Source organism: Misgurnus anguillicaudatus, chromosome 3 (assembly GCF_027580225.2).
Source record: "Misgurnus anguillicaudatus chromosome 3, ASM2758022v2, whole genome shotgun sequence".
Lineage (NCBI taxonomy): Eukaryota > Metazoa > Chordata > Actinopteri > Cypriniformes > Cobitidae > Misgurnus > Misgurnus anguillicaudatus.
The window spans coordinates 13,022,793-13,040,995 of record NC_073339.2 but is presented as its reverse complement, the minus strand read 5'-3'; the positions used below and the strand labels follow the sequence as shown (position 1 = coordinate 13,040,995).

General features: G+C 37.9%; 1 protein-coding gene across 4 annotated transcripts in view; it reads right to left on the bottom strand.

Moving 5' to 3' along the window:
* The window catches only part of LOC129445276 (uncharacterized), an 88,828-nt gene extending 75,554 nt beyond the window's left edge, over positions 1-13,274 (bottom strand). For 2 of the 4 annotated variants that reach the window (XR_012365805.1, XM_073861684.1), the window contains exons 1-2: positions 13,132-13,274; positions 11,898-11,960 (exon numbers count right to left, since the gene is read on the bottom strand). Coding sequence is in view for 2 of the 4 variants with exons in the window: in XM_073861684.1 (XP_073717785.1) it covers positions 11,898-11,937 (40 nt within the window). In the remaining 2 variants the exon portion in view is untranslated. Of the gene's footprint in view, positions 1-5,270; positions 6,169-6,284; positions 6,452-6,689; positions 6,752-6,854; positions 7,007-7,480; positions 7,642-7,794; positions 7,857-8,079; positions 8,280-9,439; positions 9,604-9,780; positions 9,843-10,048; positions 10,510-11,897; positions 11,961-13,131 lie in introns of those variants that run through there. The other 2 variants (XM_073861703.1, XR_012365807.1) reach the window with 2 other exon arrangements.
* Positions 13,275-18,203: the final 4,929 nt, after the last annotated feature.

The window sequence follows — 18,203 nt, the reverse complement described above, 5'->3', positions numbered from 1 at the left end:
CGATCGCTCTGTCGCCGGGAGAGAGACAGCTTGACTCCTCGCGGAGCTCCGTCAAGAGGATCGATCGGTTTCCGACTACGCCATTGAGTTCCGCACCCTGGCGGCGGAGTGTAGGTGGAACAAGGAGGCGCAGTGGGACCATTTCCTGCATGGGCTTGCGGATCGCATCCAGTGGGAGATCGTCACTACTGAGCTACCATCCTCATTGAATGGGCTCGTGGACTTGGCTATTCGGGTCGACGCTAGACTTGTCCAAGCCTCTAGAAGAAGGACACCTTCAGCCATACCACGTAGAGCCAAGTCCAACAGTCCCTCCAGCGAGACTACCACCAGCGTTCTCCCCGATCCGGAGCCCTCCTCCCCGGGAGGAGAAGAACTGGCGGAGATCCCTGGGACTGTGTATATACTGTGGTGAGGCGGGTCATCAGTTTCAGCGGTGCCCGGTAAAAGACCAAGCCCGGTAGTAAGACGGAGGCTACTATCAGGCGGGATCTCTGCCACCAAGACCTCTTCTACATCTACTCTCTTTCCGGTGAGACTACGGTGGTCCACCCATTCATACACCGAAAATGCACTTCTGGACTCCGGGGCTGAGGGAAATTTAATTGACGGGTCACTAGCCATGAGCTCCATATTCCTGTCATTCCTCTCACTCACCAGATTGCACCCTTCGCTTTGAATGGACACCCACTACCTACCATCAAACACACCACTGTACCTGTCACTCTCATCACCTCCGGCAACCACACCGAGAAGATTTCCTTTTATGTCACGGACTCTATCCCCCATCGTCCTTGGACATTCCTGGTTTCACACACATAACCCCAAAATAAACTGGAGACTGGGGTCCGTCACCAGCTGGAGCGAGGAGTGTCATAAGTCTTGTCTTGTCTCTGCCTGTCTTACTGTTTCTGAATCTGTGTTTCAGGGGGAAGCAGTGGATTTGTCTAATGTGCCCGCGGAGTACCACGACCTGAAGGAGGTGTTCAGTAAGTCTCGGGCTGATTCTCTCCCTCATCATCGTCCCTACGACTGTGCCATAGACTTTATTGCCAGGTACGATTCCGCCTAAAGGCAAGTTATACTCTCTGTCTGTTCCAGAGATGGAGGCCATGGAGAAATACATTTCTGATTCTCCAGCAACGGGGTTCATTCGGCCTTCCTCTTCTCCAGTGGGGGCGGGGTTCTTTTTTGTGGGTAAGAAGGACAGATCCTTGCGGCCTTGTATTGACTACCAAGGGTTGAACAACATCACGGTAAAGAATACTTATCCTTTGCCGTTGATGTCTTCAGCCTTCGAGAGGTTGCAGGGAGCGTCCCTTTTCACTAAATTGGATTTACGTAAAGCTTATCATTTGGTCCGCATTAGGGAGGGGGATGAATGGAAGACTGCATTTAACACCCCTAGAGGCCATTTTGAGTACTGCGTCATGCCTTTCGGGCTCACAAACTCGCCAGCAGTCTTCCAAGCACTCGTTAATGACGTGTTGCGAGACATGGTAGATCAGTTCATATGTTTACCTGAATGACATTGATTTTTTCTTCGTCTCTCCAGGAACATTTGCAACACGTACGACGAGTGCTTCTGCAGTTGCTAGAGAATGGGCTTTTTTTCAAGATGGAAAAATGCGTTTTTCATGCACAGTCTGTTTCTTTTCTAGGACACATCATTTTGACTGAGGGTGTTCGCATGGATCCTGACAAGATTAAAAGGCTGTGGTAGATTGGCCATCCCCAGAGTCTCGCAAGGCCCTGCAGAGATTTTTGGGGTTCGCCAATTTTTACCGGCATTTTATTCGCAATTTCAGCCAACTAGCCGCACCTCTGACCACCTTGACCTCCCCTAGTTTGACGTTCAGGTGGTCAGACGCAGCCGAGGCTGCGTTTGCCAAACTGAAAAGCTGCTTTGTTTCAGCTCCGATTCTTGTCACCCCTGATCGATCACGTCAATTCATAGTGGAGGTCGATGTGTCAGAGGTGGGGGTAGGAGCAGTGCTTTCCCAGCGCGCATCCTCAGACAGAAAGGTTCATCCTTGCACGTTTTTCTCTCATCGTTTATCCCCTGCGGAGGTTAACTATGACATTGGCAATCGAGAGTTGTTGGCGGTCAAGCTAGCACTAGAGGAATGGCGTCACTGGCTTGAGTGGTAGGGGGTACCTTTCATTGTGTGAACAGACCATAAGAATCTCGATTACATTAGAACTGCCAAAAGATTTAACTCCAGGCAGGCTCGGTGGGCTCTGTTTTTCGGTCGTTTCGATTTTACACTCTCTTACCGTCTGGGTTCCAAAAACACCAAACCCGATGCTTTATCCCGTCTTTTTGAGCATTCCGATCGTTCTGCCACTCCCGAGCATATTTTGCCGGAGACCATCATTGTCTCCACGCTCAGATGGGAGGTCGAATCGAAGGTTTTAACAGCCTTAGAAGGGGTAACGCCCCCGGCTCGCTGCCCACCAAACCGTTTATTTGTGCCGGAAGAGTTGCCGTCAGATGTCCTTCAGTGGGGTCATTGCTCCAGTGTGGCTTGTCATCCAGGGGTTAGTCGTACTAGATTCCTAGTCAAGCAACGATTCTGGTGGCCAGGTATGGCTCGTGATGTCCACGATTTTGTCTTGGCTTGCTCGGTTTGCGCCACTGGTAAGACTTCCAATCGACCTCCGGATGGGTTACTTTTACCGCTGTCAGTGCCTTCGAGACCCTGGTCCCATATCCCGCTAGATTTTATTACCGCCCTCCCACCCTCCCAGGGTAATACGGTGATTTTAACCATAGTGGACCGATTCTCGAAGGCGACTCACTTTATTCCCTTGCCCAAATTACCGTCAGCCAAGGAAACAGCGGTAACTGTCATCGACCACGTCTTCCAAATACATGGCCTCCCGACAGACATGGTCTCTGACAGAGGTTCCCAGTTCGTGTCCAAATTTTGGCGAGAGTTTTGCAAATTGCTAGGAGCGACTGTTAGTCTTTCTTCAGGGTTCCATTCCCAGAGCAATGGTCAAACCGAGCGAGCCAATCAGGATGTCGAAAGGGTGTTGCGATGTTTGGCCTCCAAGAATCCTTTGTCCTGGAGCCAGCAGCTCTCAGTTGTGGAGTACGCACACAATTTGTTGCCAGTGTCATCCACGGGCATGTCTCCTTTTCAGTGTAGTTTAGGTTACCAACCACCGAATTTTTCTAGTCTGGAATCCGAGGTTTCGGTCCCCTCCGCTCATGCACTAGTTCAGAGGTGTCACCGTATCTGGACCAGAGCTCGTAGAGCTTTGCTCCAGGCAAGGTTGCGCGCCAAGGCTAAGGACGATTGCCACCGGTCGAAGCCTCCCGTCTACGTCGGTCAAAGAGTGTGGCTTTCTACTCAGAACATTCCGATGCGTTCTGTCTCGAATAAGCTTGCTCCCAAATTTATTGGCCCGTTCGCTATTACCAAGATAATTAATCCGGTAACAGTGTGCCTTAACCTCCCTTCTGCGTACAGGAGGATTCATTCTGCGTTTCATGTCTCCAAAATTAAACCTGTTGTTTACTCTCGTCTTAATCCGCCTGTCCCGGTTCCCCCACCGCCTCGTCTCGTTAATGGGGAACCCACATATTCGGTCAATCGTATTCTGGACTCTAGACGGAGGGGATGCAGATTTCAGTACTTGGTGGATTGGGAAGGTTATGGTCCGGAGGAGAGAAGGTGGGTTCCAGCCCGAGACACATTGAATCACCGCCTTATTGATTTAATCAACAGGTAAAGCAGGCTGGGAATGTCAGGTGACGTCCTAGGGGAGGGGGTAGTGTCACGGTAGGAAATCCACTGTTTCCTCCGTGTCATGTTTTGTGTGTGTGTGTGTGTGTGTGTGTGTGTTTACTCACCTCTCTCCCATGTGCTCGTTACCCTCATCCCATTCACCTGTGTGTTGATTGTCTCGCTCCAGCTGCTCATCATTACATGCTCTCCATAAAGACTCACTCAACTCTCTGTTCCCTGCCAGATCCTCACTCTATGTTTGCCTCCAGTGTTGTTTGGATTACTGTGTCACCGTGTTTGTATTATCGTGTCGTCGAGTTGGATTGTATGTTGTAGCTGTCGTCTTCGTGTGGATGTTCCTGTGTTCAGCCTGGGTTTTCACCACTGCTCACCACTCCACCAACGCTGCCATCAACATCACCGTCACCAACTCACCACCATAGTCTGTCGCCACCATTGCCACCATCACTGGACATTTTCCTGCCTGGCCTCTCATTCAGTCGTTTATTCCTGTGTGTTGTTTAAATAAATATTGTGTTTCACCTGCAACTGCTTCCGTCTCCTAGCGTGTCATTACAGTATTATAATAATTAGCATTATTTATAAGATGAATAACAGGTTTCACACACCAACAGCTTTAGTAAAGCAAAAAGAACGACAGATCATTGAAACAGTGAACTGGGGAAAACCGTTATACTCTTAAATGATTCTTTAGGCTGTTTTTTAATATAAAATAAAAGGACAACTATAGCAGATTACCGTATACATTTTCATTGATTTCTTAAAGTTGTTGCAATGTGAGAAGCTTTAATACGTTACTGGACTAGCGTCTGTTGCATTCCTGTTATATCACAATCAACTCAATTCTCGACTGCATAAAAATACCTCCTTAGCATAATATGTTTCAAAACATTGGAGTGTGTAACCGATGCCATTTCTAGTTTATTTTAATTAGCTTATACGGCTATATTAATTAGTTTATACGGCTATGTTAAAAAGGATTACAGGGAGCTGACTTTGCGTCAGAATGATAACACAAAACAGGGAACAAAAATCACCATGTTTTTTTTAACTGGGGTGAACAAAAAACGAAAACTTTACAATGGAAAGAAAATTGCATTGTATTGCTCCAGCGTCACATTATGTAAACTGCATTTATAGTAAGGAAGTTCACATATGCAGATGTCATAGCAAATAGCAGTAAATACACACACTTTTCTGAAGTTCACTCCGCACTGTGAGAACGTAGATTGAAGAAGGTGCTAGAGTAAAGACAGTGTGGAGCTAAGAGGGCCTAATTTAAGGGGGTTGCGCATGTGGCACAGTTCTTGGCTGGGCCCCCAAAAGTTCATGGGTCCTTAGAATCGTCCTAAGCACCTATCCCCCCCACACACGGTGTCCCTGCATATGACCAGAAGTACATAGAGATTGTTTTGATTAAAGATTATGAGGGCACCTGAATTTTGAAAAAAAAAAATAATGAAGCTCAAAGATAAGTCATTTGTAAAAAATACCACAATATTCCAAAACAAATTATACTTTTTCATTTTATTGTCATGGCGACTTTAAATTAGCTGTTTTTACACAAAAGAAAATGTAAAAACTATCATGGTAACACTTTACTATAAGGTTGTATTTGTTAACATTAACTAAAGTGTTAGCTAACATGTACTAACAATGAACAATATACCGTTGAATAACTGTATTGGCATTAACATATATAATGAAAAACTATCATTGTTAGTTAATGTTGGCTAATGAATTTACTAATGTTACCATTCATATTTTATAAAATTTAGAAACTCTAGAATTACAAAAATGTTGAAAACATTTACAGAAAATAAGGATAAGATTTCCCCTTTATTTAAAGAAAAACCTCATAAAACAGTATAAGTACACAACATTTTTAAGAACAGTTTTAGATTCTGTTACTCAAAGGTTAAATAAATCTGTTCATAACAAAACAATTCCATTTCTAAATTATATATATATATATGCATGGAGGAATGTTCAGAGTCGGTGTAAATGTAAAAACCTATCCTCATTATTTCTCCAACTCAGTATACACATAGACATAACAGAGCTATAAACAAAATGTCATTAATCAGACATAAAATACATCACCTGGCTCTAAATATAAGACTACTGTTTCAGATAACTGTTACAGCTTATAACGTGTTGCGCAAAGTACAATAAGTTGTTGGTTCTGAATGCTTACTAAATAGTATGTAATGAGTGTAAAAGATCAAAGATGACATGATCATTCATAATATGTTTTCATGTAATCATGTTTAAATGCAGGAATAGTTTTTCTTTGATTCTTCATCTGAATGTGGTGCTTATAGGCGGATCACTCCTGACAGCAGAAGTGATGCTAGACTCATCAACAGCACTGTGAGCATACTAGTGATCACTCGAGAACTGGAGGACACTGTAAAAAAGTAAATATTTTTATATTGCTGTACATGGGAATCTACTAAATCATACTTCTAAAAAAATATGTGTTGAACATTATATGTAAACACACATTTAAAAATATTTACTGACCTGTGAATCCTGACGAGTCTGTAACTTTGATGGATTTCTGATCGATTGTGAAGGAGAAATTTCCATTTTTAATTCCTTCAATAATTGTGTCAACCACCTGCTGTGCTCCAACTGTACCGCCAGTGCTGTTAAACTCAAGTGAACTGTTCGTCACAATGGAGCCTTTACTGAAAACACACAAAAATATGGGCTCAAATATTTTTTTATAAAATTATAAAGTGAAAATAACAGATGGAGCTGCTCTATATAATAAAACCATGTTATATTATAAATAAACATTGCAAAAAATAATCAAGCAAAAACACAGATATAAGTAAACCTGCCATGATGGAAAGGAAACAATTGATTTCTGATTTGATAAAGATTTTACTATTTTAATAAATTTATGACGAATAGTTTATTTACCTGAATTTCCTAATTAGCATTCGCAGATAGTTTGTATGACGTTTCTTGAAAACATTACCAAACTGTAAGAGACAAAAGTAATAGATAAATTTCATTATGATTTTCATCCATTTATTTCTTTTAGATTGGATACATTTAAATATGACCACTGGTTACATATTTTACCTGATTGGTGATTTTTGTTTGTAGACTTATAGCATCAGATGAGGTCAAATTTGACAAAGTGTCGTTGAAGTTTTCCAGAATGCTGAATACTAAAGTAAACAGTGCAGTATTTGAGGTAGTATTTGTGGCATTAGTAGGTGTCACAGGTGTTACTGTAGAGAAGAATAAAGAGAAAATGAGACACATTTCCAAGTACAGTATTTCAACAAATGTAAAAAAATTTCTAACACAGTCTCATAGGACAAATTAGCATTTTTTAACCCAGTCATCTATGCCATCACTAATCATTTGTGACACAATGGCTGATTTTCATGAATGAGCCCTCCATCATGTACAACAAGATAAATATGTCCACCTTAAATTAATCTTACTGTATTTACATGAATATAAGTGGATGTATTAATTTAATTTAACACAAAATGTGTTGTCCTTAACTAGACACAAAATGTGTTGTTTAAAACAGTCGTTTTAACAGTGCATGTATAGGCTACTGAGTTATAAAACAGTGTTTAATACTGCCACAAGGATTTTTTTTAAGGACTTTCACACAGATATAAAATATGGTCACAGACAGTTGTTCAGCCTCAACCTTTACTGGTAGAAAGTACGTGCAATCACACACTGACCAGTTGCAGGTGCCGTAACGTTGATGGTGTCATTGTTGATTTTGATGGTCACGTTTCCATTTGCAAGTGCATCGATAAGGACTTGCTTCACGTCTGTCACATTAGGAATAGTGCCATTGCTGTCAAATTGAAGGGCTGCATCTGTCAAAATAGAGCCATTGCTGACAGGAAACAACCAGAGTGAGACACGTGCAAATAATAAATGAACAAAAAAGTCACCAATCATTCCAAAAAGTAAAAAATAGGACAACCAATCAATACATGATGAAATTATTCAGCACGAGAAGTATTAGACAATAGTATTAGATATTTACCTGAATTTCTTAATAACCATTCGGAGAAACTTTGGAAAACGCTTCGTGTAAACTGGCTCAATCTACAAATGATTGAAAAATGGATTAAAACAAATATCTGGCTTTACATCCATAACTTTGTTTTTTGTCTTGATTTACAAGCAAATTACTCATTTGAAACCATTTAACTGTTTTTTTACTTGTATCCACTGTTTTAAAATAAATCCACTGCTATTAAAAACTAAATAAATTTATAAATAAAATACTGGGTAAATCTAACAATCTCTCATCAGAGACAAACATTACCTGTGTGGTGATGTTTTTTATGAGAGATAAGGTTTCAGGATCAGTCATGTTGTTGTAAACAGCCTTGAAAGTATCAGCAATGCTGAAACTTAAGTTAAACTCTAATGGAGTAGTGCTATTGGCAGCGACTGTTACATTTGGAGATGTCCCATTTGTGGTCGTATTTGCCGTTACATTCGGGGTTGTTACATTCGGGGTTGTTACATTTGGAAAAAGATAAAAAAGGAGGAAAATGTTACAGCACACTGGTAGTAATAAACATCCATTACTGTAGCATCATTATCTAAACAAACTCTTAACAAATATAAGACTGCTGACGGTTTATAATTTTCTGATATTAAGAGTACTGAACGAATATCAATCCAGTTCACTCGGCTAAGAGTCTCATGCAATTGTACTATCTGATAGAAATTCTTAACTGAATTAGTCCTCAGAGGCAAACTTTTTCTTGCTTTTGCCAGTTTTCTCTATTTAGAGGTGTAAGAGTTTTTTTTCAGCATTTTTCATGCACAGGCTCATCTATTGTCTTGAAATGTCACTTACAGTATGTAGAATATTTACGATACTTTTCAAAAAATGTAATGTATTTGGTAATATGTAATATTGTGTCATAGTAGGTGTTGTAAACATAATGTAGAGAACTTAACTGTAAGCTATAATAAAAAATATATTCAGAACTGAAATCTGTGAAGATAACATTTATTTATGGAAAAAATCTAGACACCACAGGATCAGTACAAGCCATCACTATGAGGGAATATTGAAGTTTAAACATGGTGGATTATAATCAATCTTTCGAGATATTGGTCTTTATATTTTTTTGTTTCTCAGGGTAAGACTTCCTGATAGATTATCTAAATTTAGGCAACAAAGTAGAGTTAGTAAATGAAGAGCTCAGATGCAAATGCCGGTAAACCATCTGGATGAGCGACGCATGTGAAACGACCATGGATCACATTCAAACTTGTGTCCGTTTTTGGACGTGAATACTACCCAAATGTGGCAGCCACATGAATCACAGCGCCCCCTAATGTGTGGTTCATTTTTTTATTCTTGCTTTCTTCATTTGCATTGTTTATAGTTTCATCTTTCGTGATTTTACAACTGTTCACGATATGTCTTGTGCAAAGGAGTGAATTGTTTTAGAAGTGGAGGTTTTTGCCAAAAAAGCTTGCAAGCACTTTGAGGGTTGTGCAGCAAAAACAGTCAAACTTGATAAATACCAATGGATTGACTAAAGTGACATTTGTAAAAATTTGGCTTTTCAGTTAACGACTATTAAACTTTACATTAATGTTGGAGTAGACTTTCTTCTTTCTAGTTTTACATTCACGTAAAGTATGTGCAAACAAACACTGACCAGGTGTGGCAGGTGCTGTAACGTTGATGGTGTCATTGCTGATTTTGATGGACAGGTTTCCACTTGCAGCTGCATCAGTAAGGAGTTGCTTCACGTCTGTCACATTAGGAGTAGTGCTATTGCTGTCAAATTGAAGTGCTGAATCTACCACAATAGAGCCACTCCTGACAAGAAACAATCACAGTGAGACACGTGCAAATAATAAATGAACAAACTACTAAATTAACAAATCATCTGTTAAAATGCAAAGCTGTGCAAAGTCACCAATCATTCCAATAAGTAAACAATATACCAACCAACCAATTTACATGTTAAAAGTAATTTTCTACAATATGATTTACCTGAATTTCTTTATAAGCATCCGGAGAAACTTTGGAAAACGCTTCTTGTAAACTGGCTCAATCTACAACAGATTGAAAAACAGATTAAAACAAATATCTGGCTTTACATCCATAAATCTGTTTTACTGTGGTCTTCATTTACAAGCAAACTACTCATTTTAAACCGTTTAACTGTTTTTTAATTGAATCCACTGCTACTAAAATTAAATAAACTAATAAATTAAATACAGGGGAAATCTAACAGTCTCTCATTAGAGACAAACATTACCTGACTGGTAATGCTCTTTATGAGATTTACGGTATCTGGAGCATTCATGTCGTTGTAGACGTCCTTGAAAGTATCAGCAATGCTGAAACTTAAGTTCAACTCTACTGGAGTAGTGCTATTGGCAGATGCTGTTCCATTTGGAGCCGTTGCGTTTGGAGCCGTTGCGTTTGGAGCCGTTGCATTTGGAGCTGTTGCATTTGGGGCCGTTGCATTTGGGGCCGTTGCATTTGGGGCCGTTGCATTTGGGGCCGTTGCATTTGGAGCCGTTGCATTTGGGGCCGTTGCATTTGGGGCCGTTGCATTTGGGGCCGTTGCATTTGGGGCCGTTGCATTTGGAGCGGTTGCATTTGGAGAGGTTGCATTTGGAGCCGTTGCATTTGAACCCGTTGCATTTAGGGCCGTTGCATTTGAGACCGTTGCATTTGAGGACGATGAATTTTGAGCTGTTACATATGAAGCTGCTGCATTTAGAGACATCACATTTACAGGTGGGATTCATGTTTGGGATAAAACAAAGAGGAAAATGTTACAACACACTGACTGTAATAAACATCCATTATTGTATCATCATTATCTAAAAAAACTCTAATGGAAGACTGCTGAAGGTTTAACATTTTTTGGAGTTTAGAGTACTGAATATCAATCCATGTGCAACTCACTTGGCTGAGAGTCTCATCTATTTCTAGTATATTGAAGTTGCCTTGCTACTATTTTCCCTGGACTTTAATTAGTGAGATCACTTTTTTCTATTTAGAGGTGTAAGAGTTTTACTCGTTATGAGCATTTTGCATGCACAGGCTCATCTATTGGTTTGAAATGTCACTTAATGTATATGTAGAAAATTTAGATACTTTAGATGTTTAATATATTTGGTAATATGTAATATTGTGTCTTAGTAGGTGTTGTAAGTAAAGTATAGTCAACTTAAATGTAAACTATAGTAAAATCTAGACACTTTGTATAAAATCGGTAGCTCACTATGAGGGAACATGTGAACTATGAGAGCGTTTAAAACAGTGACAAAACATACAAACGGGATGGACTGTTATCAGTCTTTCCAGTTATTGGGCTTTCTATTTTTATAGTTCCTAAGGGTACTTGATAGATAACTTAACTGAATGTATATATAAATATATAAAGGGGGAGATTCAACATATGAGGATGAACTAAAACCCGCAATGTCGCTTGGCTACTATAATTTTGATATTTATTTTGATAGCTATTTTAATACTGCAATTACACTTACATTTCTTTTATAAAATTACATAAGTAAAATAAAAACCACTGAATTGTAAGAGAAAAAATTGTGTTTTCCTTATATATACATTTAAAAATGTGTTGGTGGGTCCCGCTTTATAGTTTATACTCATCTAAGTGGGTTGCAAAATGGGACTAAACTGTTTAAGTAGGCCTGCTCTGTAATTTGTGTAGTTCCTCAGGCTACAAGACGCTTGACATACTTTAACTTTAACTTAACTTTAGGTAATATGAATAATTTTAAAATAAACTGTCACTCATTACACCACTAGTGAATGTTGGTATGACATTAATACAGCAAAACTGTCACCTATGGGACCTGCAGAACTGCATATTTTGTTAGTCACATTTACAGAAACTAGGGTGTGTCAAATGAGACAGACAAAATGTGTAATGCTGCTGCTCCCTAAAGAATGATGTTGAACGACTGTTGTAAAAAAAAACTGCGACCCTAGCACACATACCAATGACATTCACACTCTTGGGTATTAATTTTAAGAATAAAAATTAAAAATACTAATAAATTGCATTGCTTTATATGTAAAATAAGCAGATGCTAAAGAGTGATTTGGCATTGTGAAAAGATACTTACCAAATAGGCACAGAACGGCAAATATAATCCTCCACTCCATTGCTCTGTTGTTTTAGTAATATTCTTCAAAAAAAGACATACAAAAGTTTATTATCAAACACATTTCTAATCAGTGTCGTGCTATGTAGGGGCGAAAGGACAAAAAGGGTTTTCTTTCTTTTGTAGCCGACGCTAATACAAATGCGTAACACATCAGTAAAATCTCTAAATATTAATATTACTAAATATTTACTTTTATTTTTTATTTCGAAACAAAATGAGAATAAGGAAGATTGTTATGTTAAAATTATATTCAATCTTGTTGATATTTAAAACCAGTTTTTATTGATAAAAGATAAGATAAAATCTTTTTTAATGTTTTTTAACAAAAATAAACAGTAACCTCGGCTTTACCATGTTATTTTTCTTTTACTAAAACCACAGATATTTTTTTATAAATGAAAATGTAGGCTAAAACTAAAAGGATTTAATTTAGAAGAAAACTAATACTCACTGGAGTGGTAGTATTAAAAAAGCATCTAACGAATATTGTTTGTCAACAAAACTCTCGAGGTAAACTTTTATTGTAATTAATTAAGCTTAACTCACACGCCGGCTTTTTTTTCCAAACACATTTACATGTTTCTTATTAGGCTACCTGTCATGCAGCTCGTGATGTAGCCGGTGCAGTTCAGACACGGTTTAGTCCTGTTAAAACCTCTAACTTGTGTTCAAGTTCTTGCGATGACGCGCACACGAATCAGCGGTGCCGACACCTTTTATCAGGCATCTTTCAACTATTTTTACAGGTTTGTTCGTATTATTTTGTATTATCATTGTTGTTAGCACCAATGGTAACATATTTTATTTATTATTATGACTTTTATCTACTTTTATAATTATTTACACTAAGACGACCAGGGGCACATTTTCAATTGAGACAAAATAAACAGATCTACTAGAATCTAATAAAATTTAAGTATAATCTATTTTCAATGTAGCTATGTATAGACAACAAATAGGCACTTATATTAATGGGTTACATAAAACAATATAGTATATTTAATATCATAGAAGTGATTAAAAATTATACACACATATTGAAGACTACAGCACACAATTATTACAGAACTTTTTTATGAGAAAAAATAGTGGGTAATACCATTGCAATAGTAGCACAATCCCAAAACAAATTTTAAACACAAATATGTACAAAATAAAAACCGTAATAAAAAATAAATGAAATGTTCTTTACCTTACTTTAGAAAAGTCAACAATCTCGGTAAATCCAAAAGGCAGTGTTTTGAGGGTGAAGACAAGTTAAATAAATGACAATCCGTAATGTAGCGTACCAGTCAGGTGAGCTGTATTTAAAGTGAGGTCATTTTTTTTTCTTTTTTTTAAGACAAGAATGGACCAATGACAGCTCAGCTGTGTGATAGTTGACAGACTTGATGATCAACGTAAATTTATACGACATTGCTTCCTGCTACATGGCGGTCAATGAGGATGACTTCTCAAGTCAAACGCCCAAGTAAACATTCTTGTTTTACCAAATGGCTTTGTAAAACACTATGAAAAGGCAAATTATCTGAAAAAGTTTTAAGCCTTTACTATCTTCACTTTCAGATTAAAAGGTACAAAATGGGATGGTACCTCATAAAAAGTTCCTAATATGTACCATTTACAGATATATGTACCTTTAAGGTACCAGTATGTACTGTACCTCTAAGGTACCAATGTGTATTAGAAGTACCAATATACACCTCTTATTAGGTACAAAAGTGAACATTTTGAAAAGGTATCGCTCCATTGACAACTATTTTTCTACCTTTATGCATTTGTTCTGAGACAGACAGTGGGACCTGGATTGATCTTTTAATAATGCAGTACATGTCCATATCAAATGGAAATTTTTATAATTTTTATTTTCACTTCATTAACTTATCTTTTCCAGCATGTTCTACACAAATTTAAAATGATTTACCTCACTGAAAAAAAATCTTTTGGTTTTATTGTGGCTTGTTGTAAACACACAGGAATGATTTCCTCATGCCAGCAAGTTCTTTAAGAAACTTTGACCAAAAGGTTTTCTAAACATGAAAAAAATTTCTTTAATTCTTTTTGGCCCCTTTATTTTTAGGAGTAAAAAGCCAAAACCCAAGAACGTCACAAAGAACAAAGTCACAAGCCTCTCCTATTATTATGAGTCAATTGTTAATTTCTTTTGTCAGTCAGCATGCGCTCAGTTTTGTTTTTGAAATTATATATTTGAGAATGGGACAACAAAAACTCAGTACTGCCATTTATTTTTATCTATAGCATATAGTGTTTTATTCATTTAACCATCTACGCTTTAAATAGTTTTTAAATGGATAGTTCACCCAAAAATGAAAATTCTGTTATTATTTATTTATTCATCCACATTTTGTTCTAAACCTGTATGAGTTTAATTCTTTATTTATTTTGATAAATGATGGTAAACACACAGTAGCACCCATTGACTTCCATAGTATTTGTTATTCCTACTATAGAAGTCAATAAACACATTCTACTGTGTGCTTTCCATCATTTATCAAAATATCTTCTTTTCTGTTCAACAGAATAAAGAAACTCATACAGGTTTTGAACAACATGACAGTAAATGACAACAGAATTTTAATTTTTTAAGACCATGGTACGCTGTGTGACATCATGCTCCAAAATAATCAAACATAAATAACAGTGAATCATATGATTACAAAACATGAAGAATGCAGCTGACAGGTGTAAGGTATTTGGTTCCTAATTAAAGACAAGAACAGGGAATGTACCTCTGATTATTTGTGTCATGTGTCATTCCAAAAGGTCATATAAAACAATAAAGGTGTGTTACATACAGCAATACCATATAGAAGAACCATTTTGACCAGTCATTTAAAGGTTCTTGAAATAACCATGTCTTTCTTTCCTTTTGATTTTCTTTCAGTTTGTAGACAACCTACATGAACCACTGAGCCACTGCTGCCCTTGGACCCTTTTGTGAAACAGGAAGGGTATTTTGGATGTTAAAGGAGTAGCCCACCCTAAAGATGGGGTCCATTGACCTTTCACAGTTGGAAAAAATACTATGGTAAGTCAACGGGCCCCACCTATAAAGTGGACCACTCCCTTAAAGGTGCAGTGTGTACATTTTAGCGGCATCAAGTTGTGAGGTTGCGAATTGCAACCAACGGCTCAGTCCTCACTCCTCGCTTTCAAAACACTTAGAGAAGCTACAGTAGCCGCCACCGGAAAAACATGTCATCATCAGAGACAACTTAGTAAAAAAAGTTTGTCCGTTAAGGGCTTCTGTAGAAACATGGCGGCACAAAATGGCGACTTCCACATAAGGGGACCCTCTGTGTATGTACATAAAAACGTCTCATTCTCAGGTAATAAAAACATAACGGTTCATTATAAAAGGTCTTTATACACCCCTGAAAATATAGTTTTGTATATTATTTTGCATTTCTGTCAAGAGATCCTTTTAAATGTTACACACTGCACCTTTAAATGCCCTAGGAGGCAGAAGGCACTTTCTCCAAAAGTGAAATTTACCTTCCTGGAGAGCTTAACTATCACCACCCTAATCAAACACAGGATTACTTAAGCATTAGAGGCAGGTGTATTAAAGCAGCTCAGGATAACGGCAGCTCTATAGTGACTTTTGTACAGTCTGAGGAGAAAATAATCCAGTTTACACAGCCCTAGTTTTTAAAAAATCCAAAAAGTTGGCTTTACAATGTCTTAAAACGTATAGAACCGCCCAGTGGCGGCCGGTGACTTTTTTTTTAAGTGCGCACAATGCGAAGCTCGTCACAACATATATGTAGCCCGTCATATGTGTGGCTCGTCATTTCAAAATATGTGTTTGGTGTGTCATGTTAACTTGTGTGCATCACGTGTAAATTAAATACGAGCCTGCTGCTTTTGGGTTTATGATGAAAAAGAGATGCTTACATTTGCCAGATACTCGCTTCTCTCATGTGTAATCATAGTTTAGGGTTGAGTTAGTGTCTCTTTTATCATAAATCCTTTTGACGTGTGGGCAGCAGGCATGTATTTTGACAAGATGCATGATGCACATGGTTCACAGCAACACACGAGACCCCAAATACATATTTTTAATTTGCGCCCCTCAAAAGAGCAGTCACCATCCGCCACTGGAGCTAAATAAGATTTTTTTCAATGTTTATATGATTCTCAAAATTCTATCTTTTAAGATTACATATGCACTAAAATGCCAATATTTTGCTTAGGTTTAGAAGTAAAACAGCTCTGTTCCTGTAGCACACATAGTAGAGCATTACTTTAACAGTACATGTCATGGGTTTGATTCTCAGGGAACAGGCATACTAATAAAATCTCTTCACTGTAAAAAATTACAATGTTATTGCAGCTGGGTTGCCGGTAATTTACCGTAGATTTACATTTATGCTATTTACTGGCAAGAATTTGTTCAAGGTTAAATATATTTTTAATATTAACAAGTATTTATCTTTACAGAATAAAACTATACAATAACAGCCTCATGCAAAGCATTCTGGGAACCAGAAGTCATCATCAACCTTTTTCTGTTTTTTGCTTCAGATTTTGTTTACCATAATGTTTTGCTTGATACTGTTTTTTTAGTTTTACTCTATAAAGACAAAGACTTGCAAATGTTTAATGTTCATTTAACTTTGAACAAAATGTTGCCAGCAAACACCACAAATTCAAATCCACGGTAAGTTACCGCAACCCAGCTGCAATTTCTACGGAATTTTTTTACAGTGTAAAAAATGTGTAAATGTCATGTAATGGAGCTCTAATTTATTTCCTGATGCTTAAGTGTATGCTTGAGGGCAACCACTCCTGCTCATGCACAAAACACACACATCTTGAGTTTGTCTGTTTTCATGCCAGGTCTCAGTGACTCACACGATACATTGAAAAAAGTAAAAGTTGGGTAAATTTTAAAAATGCTCAATTCAAACGCCTAAAATGTACCTTTTTTCACCTCAAATTTTTTAATTAAAGTGAGTGTCAGGATCCTGCCAAAGAGTCTTTTTTAAAGGGGCCATGGCATGAAAAGCTGACTTTTTCCATGTTTAAGTGCTATGATTGGATCCCCAGTGCTTCTATCAACCTAGAAAATGTGAAAAAGTCAACCCAGTAACTTAGTTTTGGTAAACCATTCTCTAAACAAGCACATGAAAAAATAGTTCGTTGAAATTTGGCTCTCCTTATGATGTCGCAAGGAGCTCTTATTATAATAATACCACCCCTTAAAGCACAATTGAGTTTTAATTGCAACAAACCACCATTAATTTGATCAGTGTTTGCATTTTAAAGGACACACCCAAAAACGGCACATTTTTGCAAACACCTACAAAGTGGCAATTTAAACATAATAAATTATTTATATGGTGTTTTGAGCTAAAACTTCACATATGTGCTCTGGGGACAACAAAGATTTATTTGACATCTTAAAACATTATTGTGCCATGGCCCCTTTAATATTTGTGTCTAGTCATGATGGCAGAGTTCTGGCAGTCCCATGTACTATGTGGAGTTTCATGGCCTTGCGTATCAGGTCATGTGCCTCCGGTGTGTCATCTCTTGTCTCCGCTTCCTCATTTTCCTGCTTATTGTTAATCATTAGTTCATCACCTGTTTTCCCCTGTTACCTTGTTTAGTTTCTCCCGATTTATATGCCCCTGTGTCTATTGCCCATTGCACATTCGTTTTGTATTGTTCCTGTTCTAGTATTCAAATATCAGGTCTAGTGTTATCTGTCGGTATTTTGTGTTTCCTGTTGTTTACCCCCACGAGGGATTTGTTTTCTTGTTGCGTGTATTAAAGTGTTTTTTGTTCATTGTCTGCGCTTGGGTTCGTGTGCTTTGTTCCTGACAGTGAGAAAATGTATAAAACTTCATTTTTTAGGTGTTACCCACTGAAAGAATTGTTTTATGTAGAGCAGCTTTCACTTTTTACAGTGTATATGAGCTGTGAGCCATCAGAAGGTTTAAGATTCAGCCATGGTCCATTTTGGTAGACGGTGTTGTTGATATTCATTTAACAATCGAAAGCTAATGTTTGATTGAATGAAACTTGCAGCGCAGTTAGACTAGAAGTAATTATACAATTGTACGTCAGTTACAATACAACCTTTTAGCCATGGGTGTTGTTTTCTTTTGTCTTTAGTCACTGTCACTATGGTTAAACGTGCTATTTAGAGCTATCGCAAGAATAGAAAGGGCCTTAGCTGTAAAAGTCATTGTTCCTAAAAAAATGGCATCCAACCACTCCTGTAAAATGGTAAAT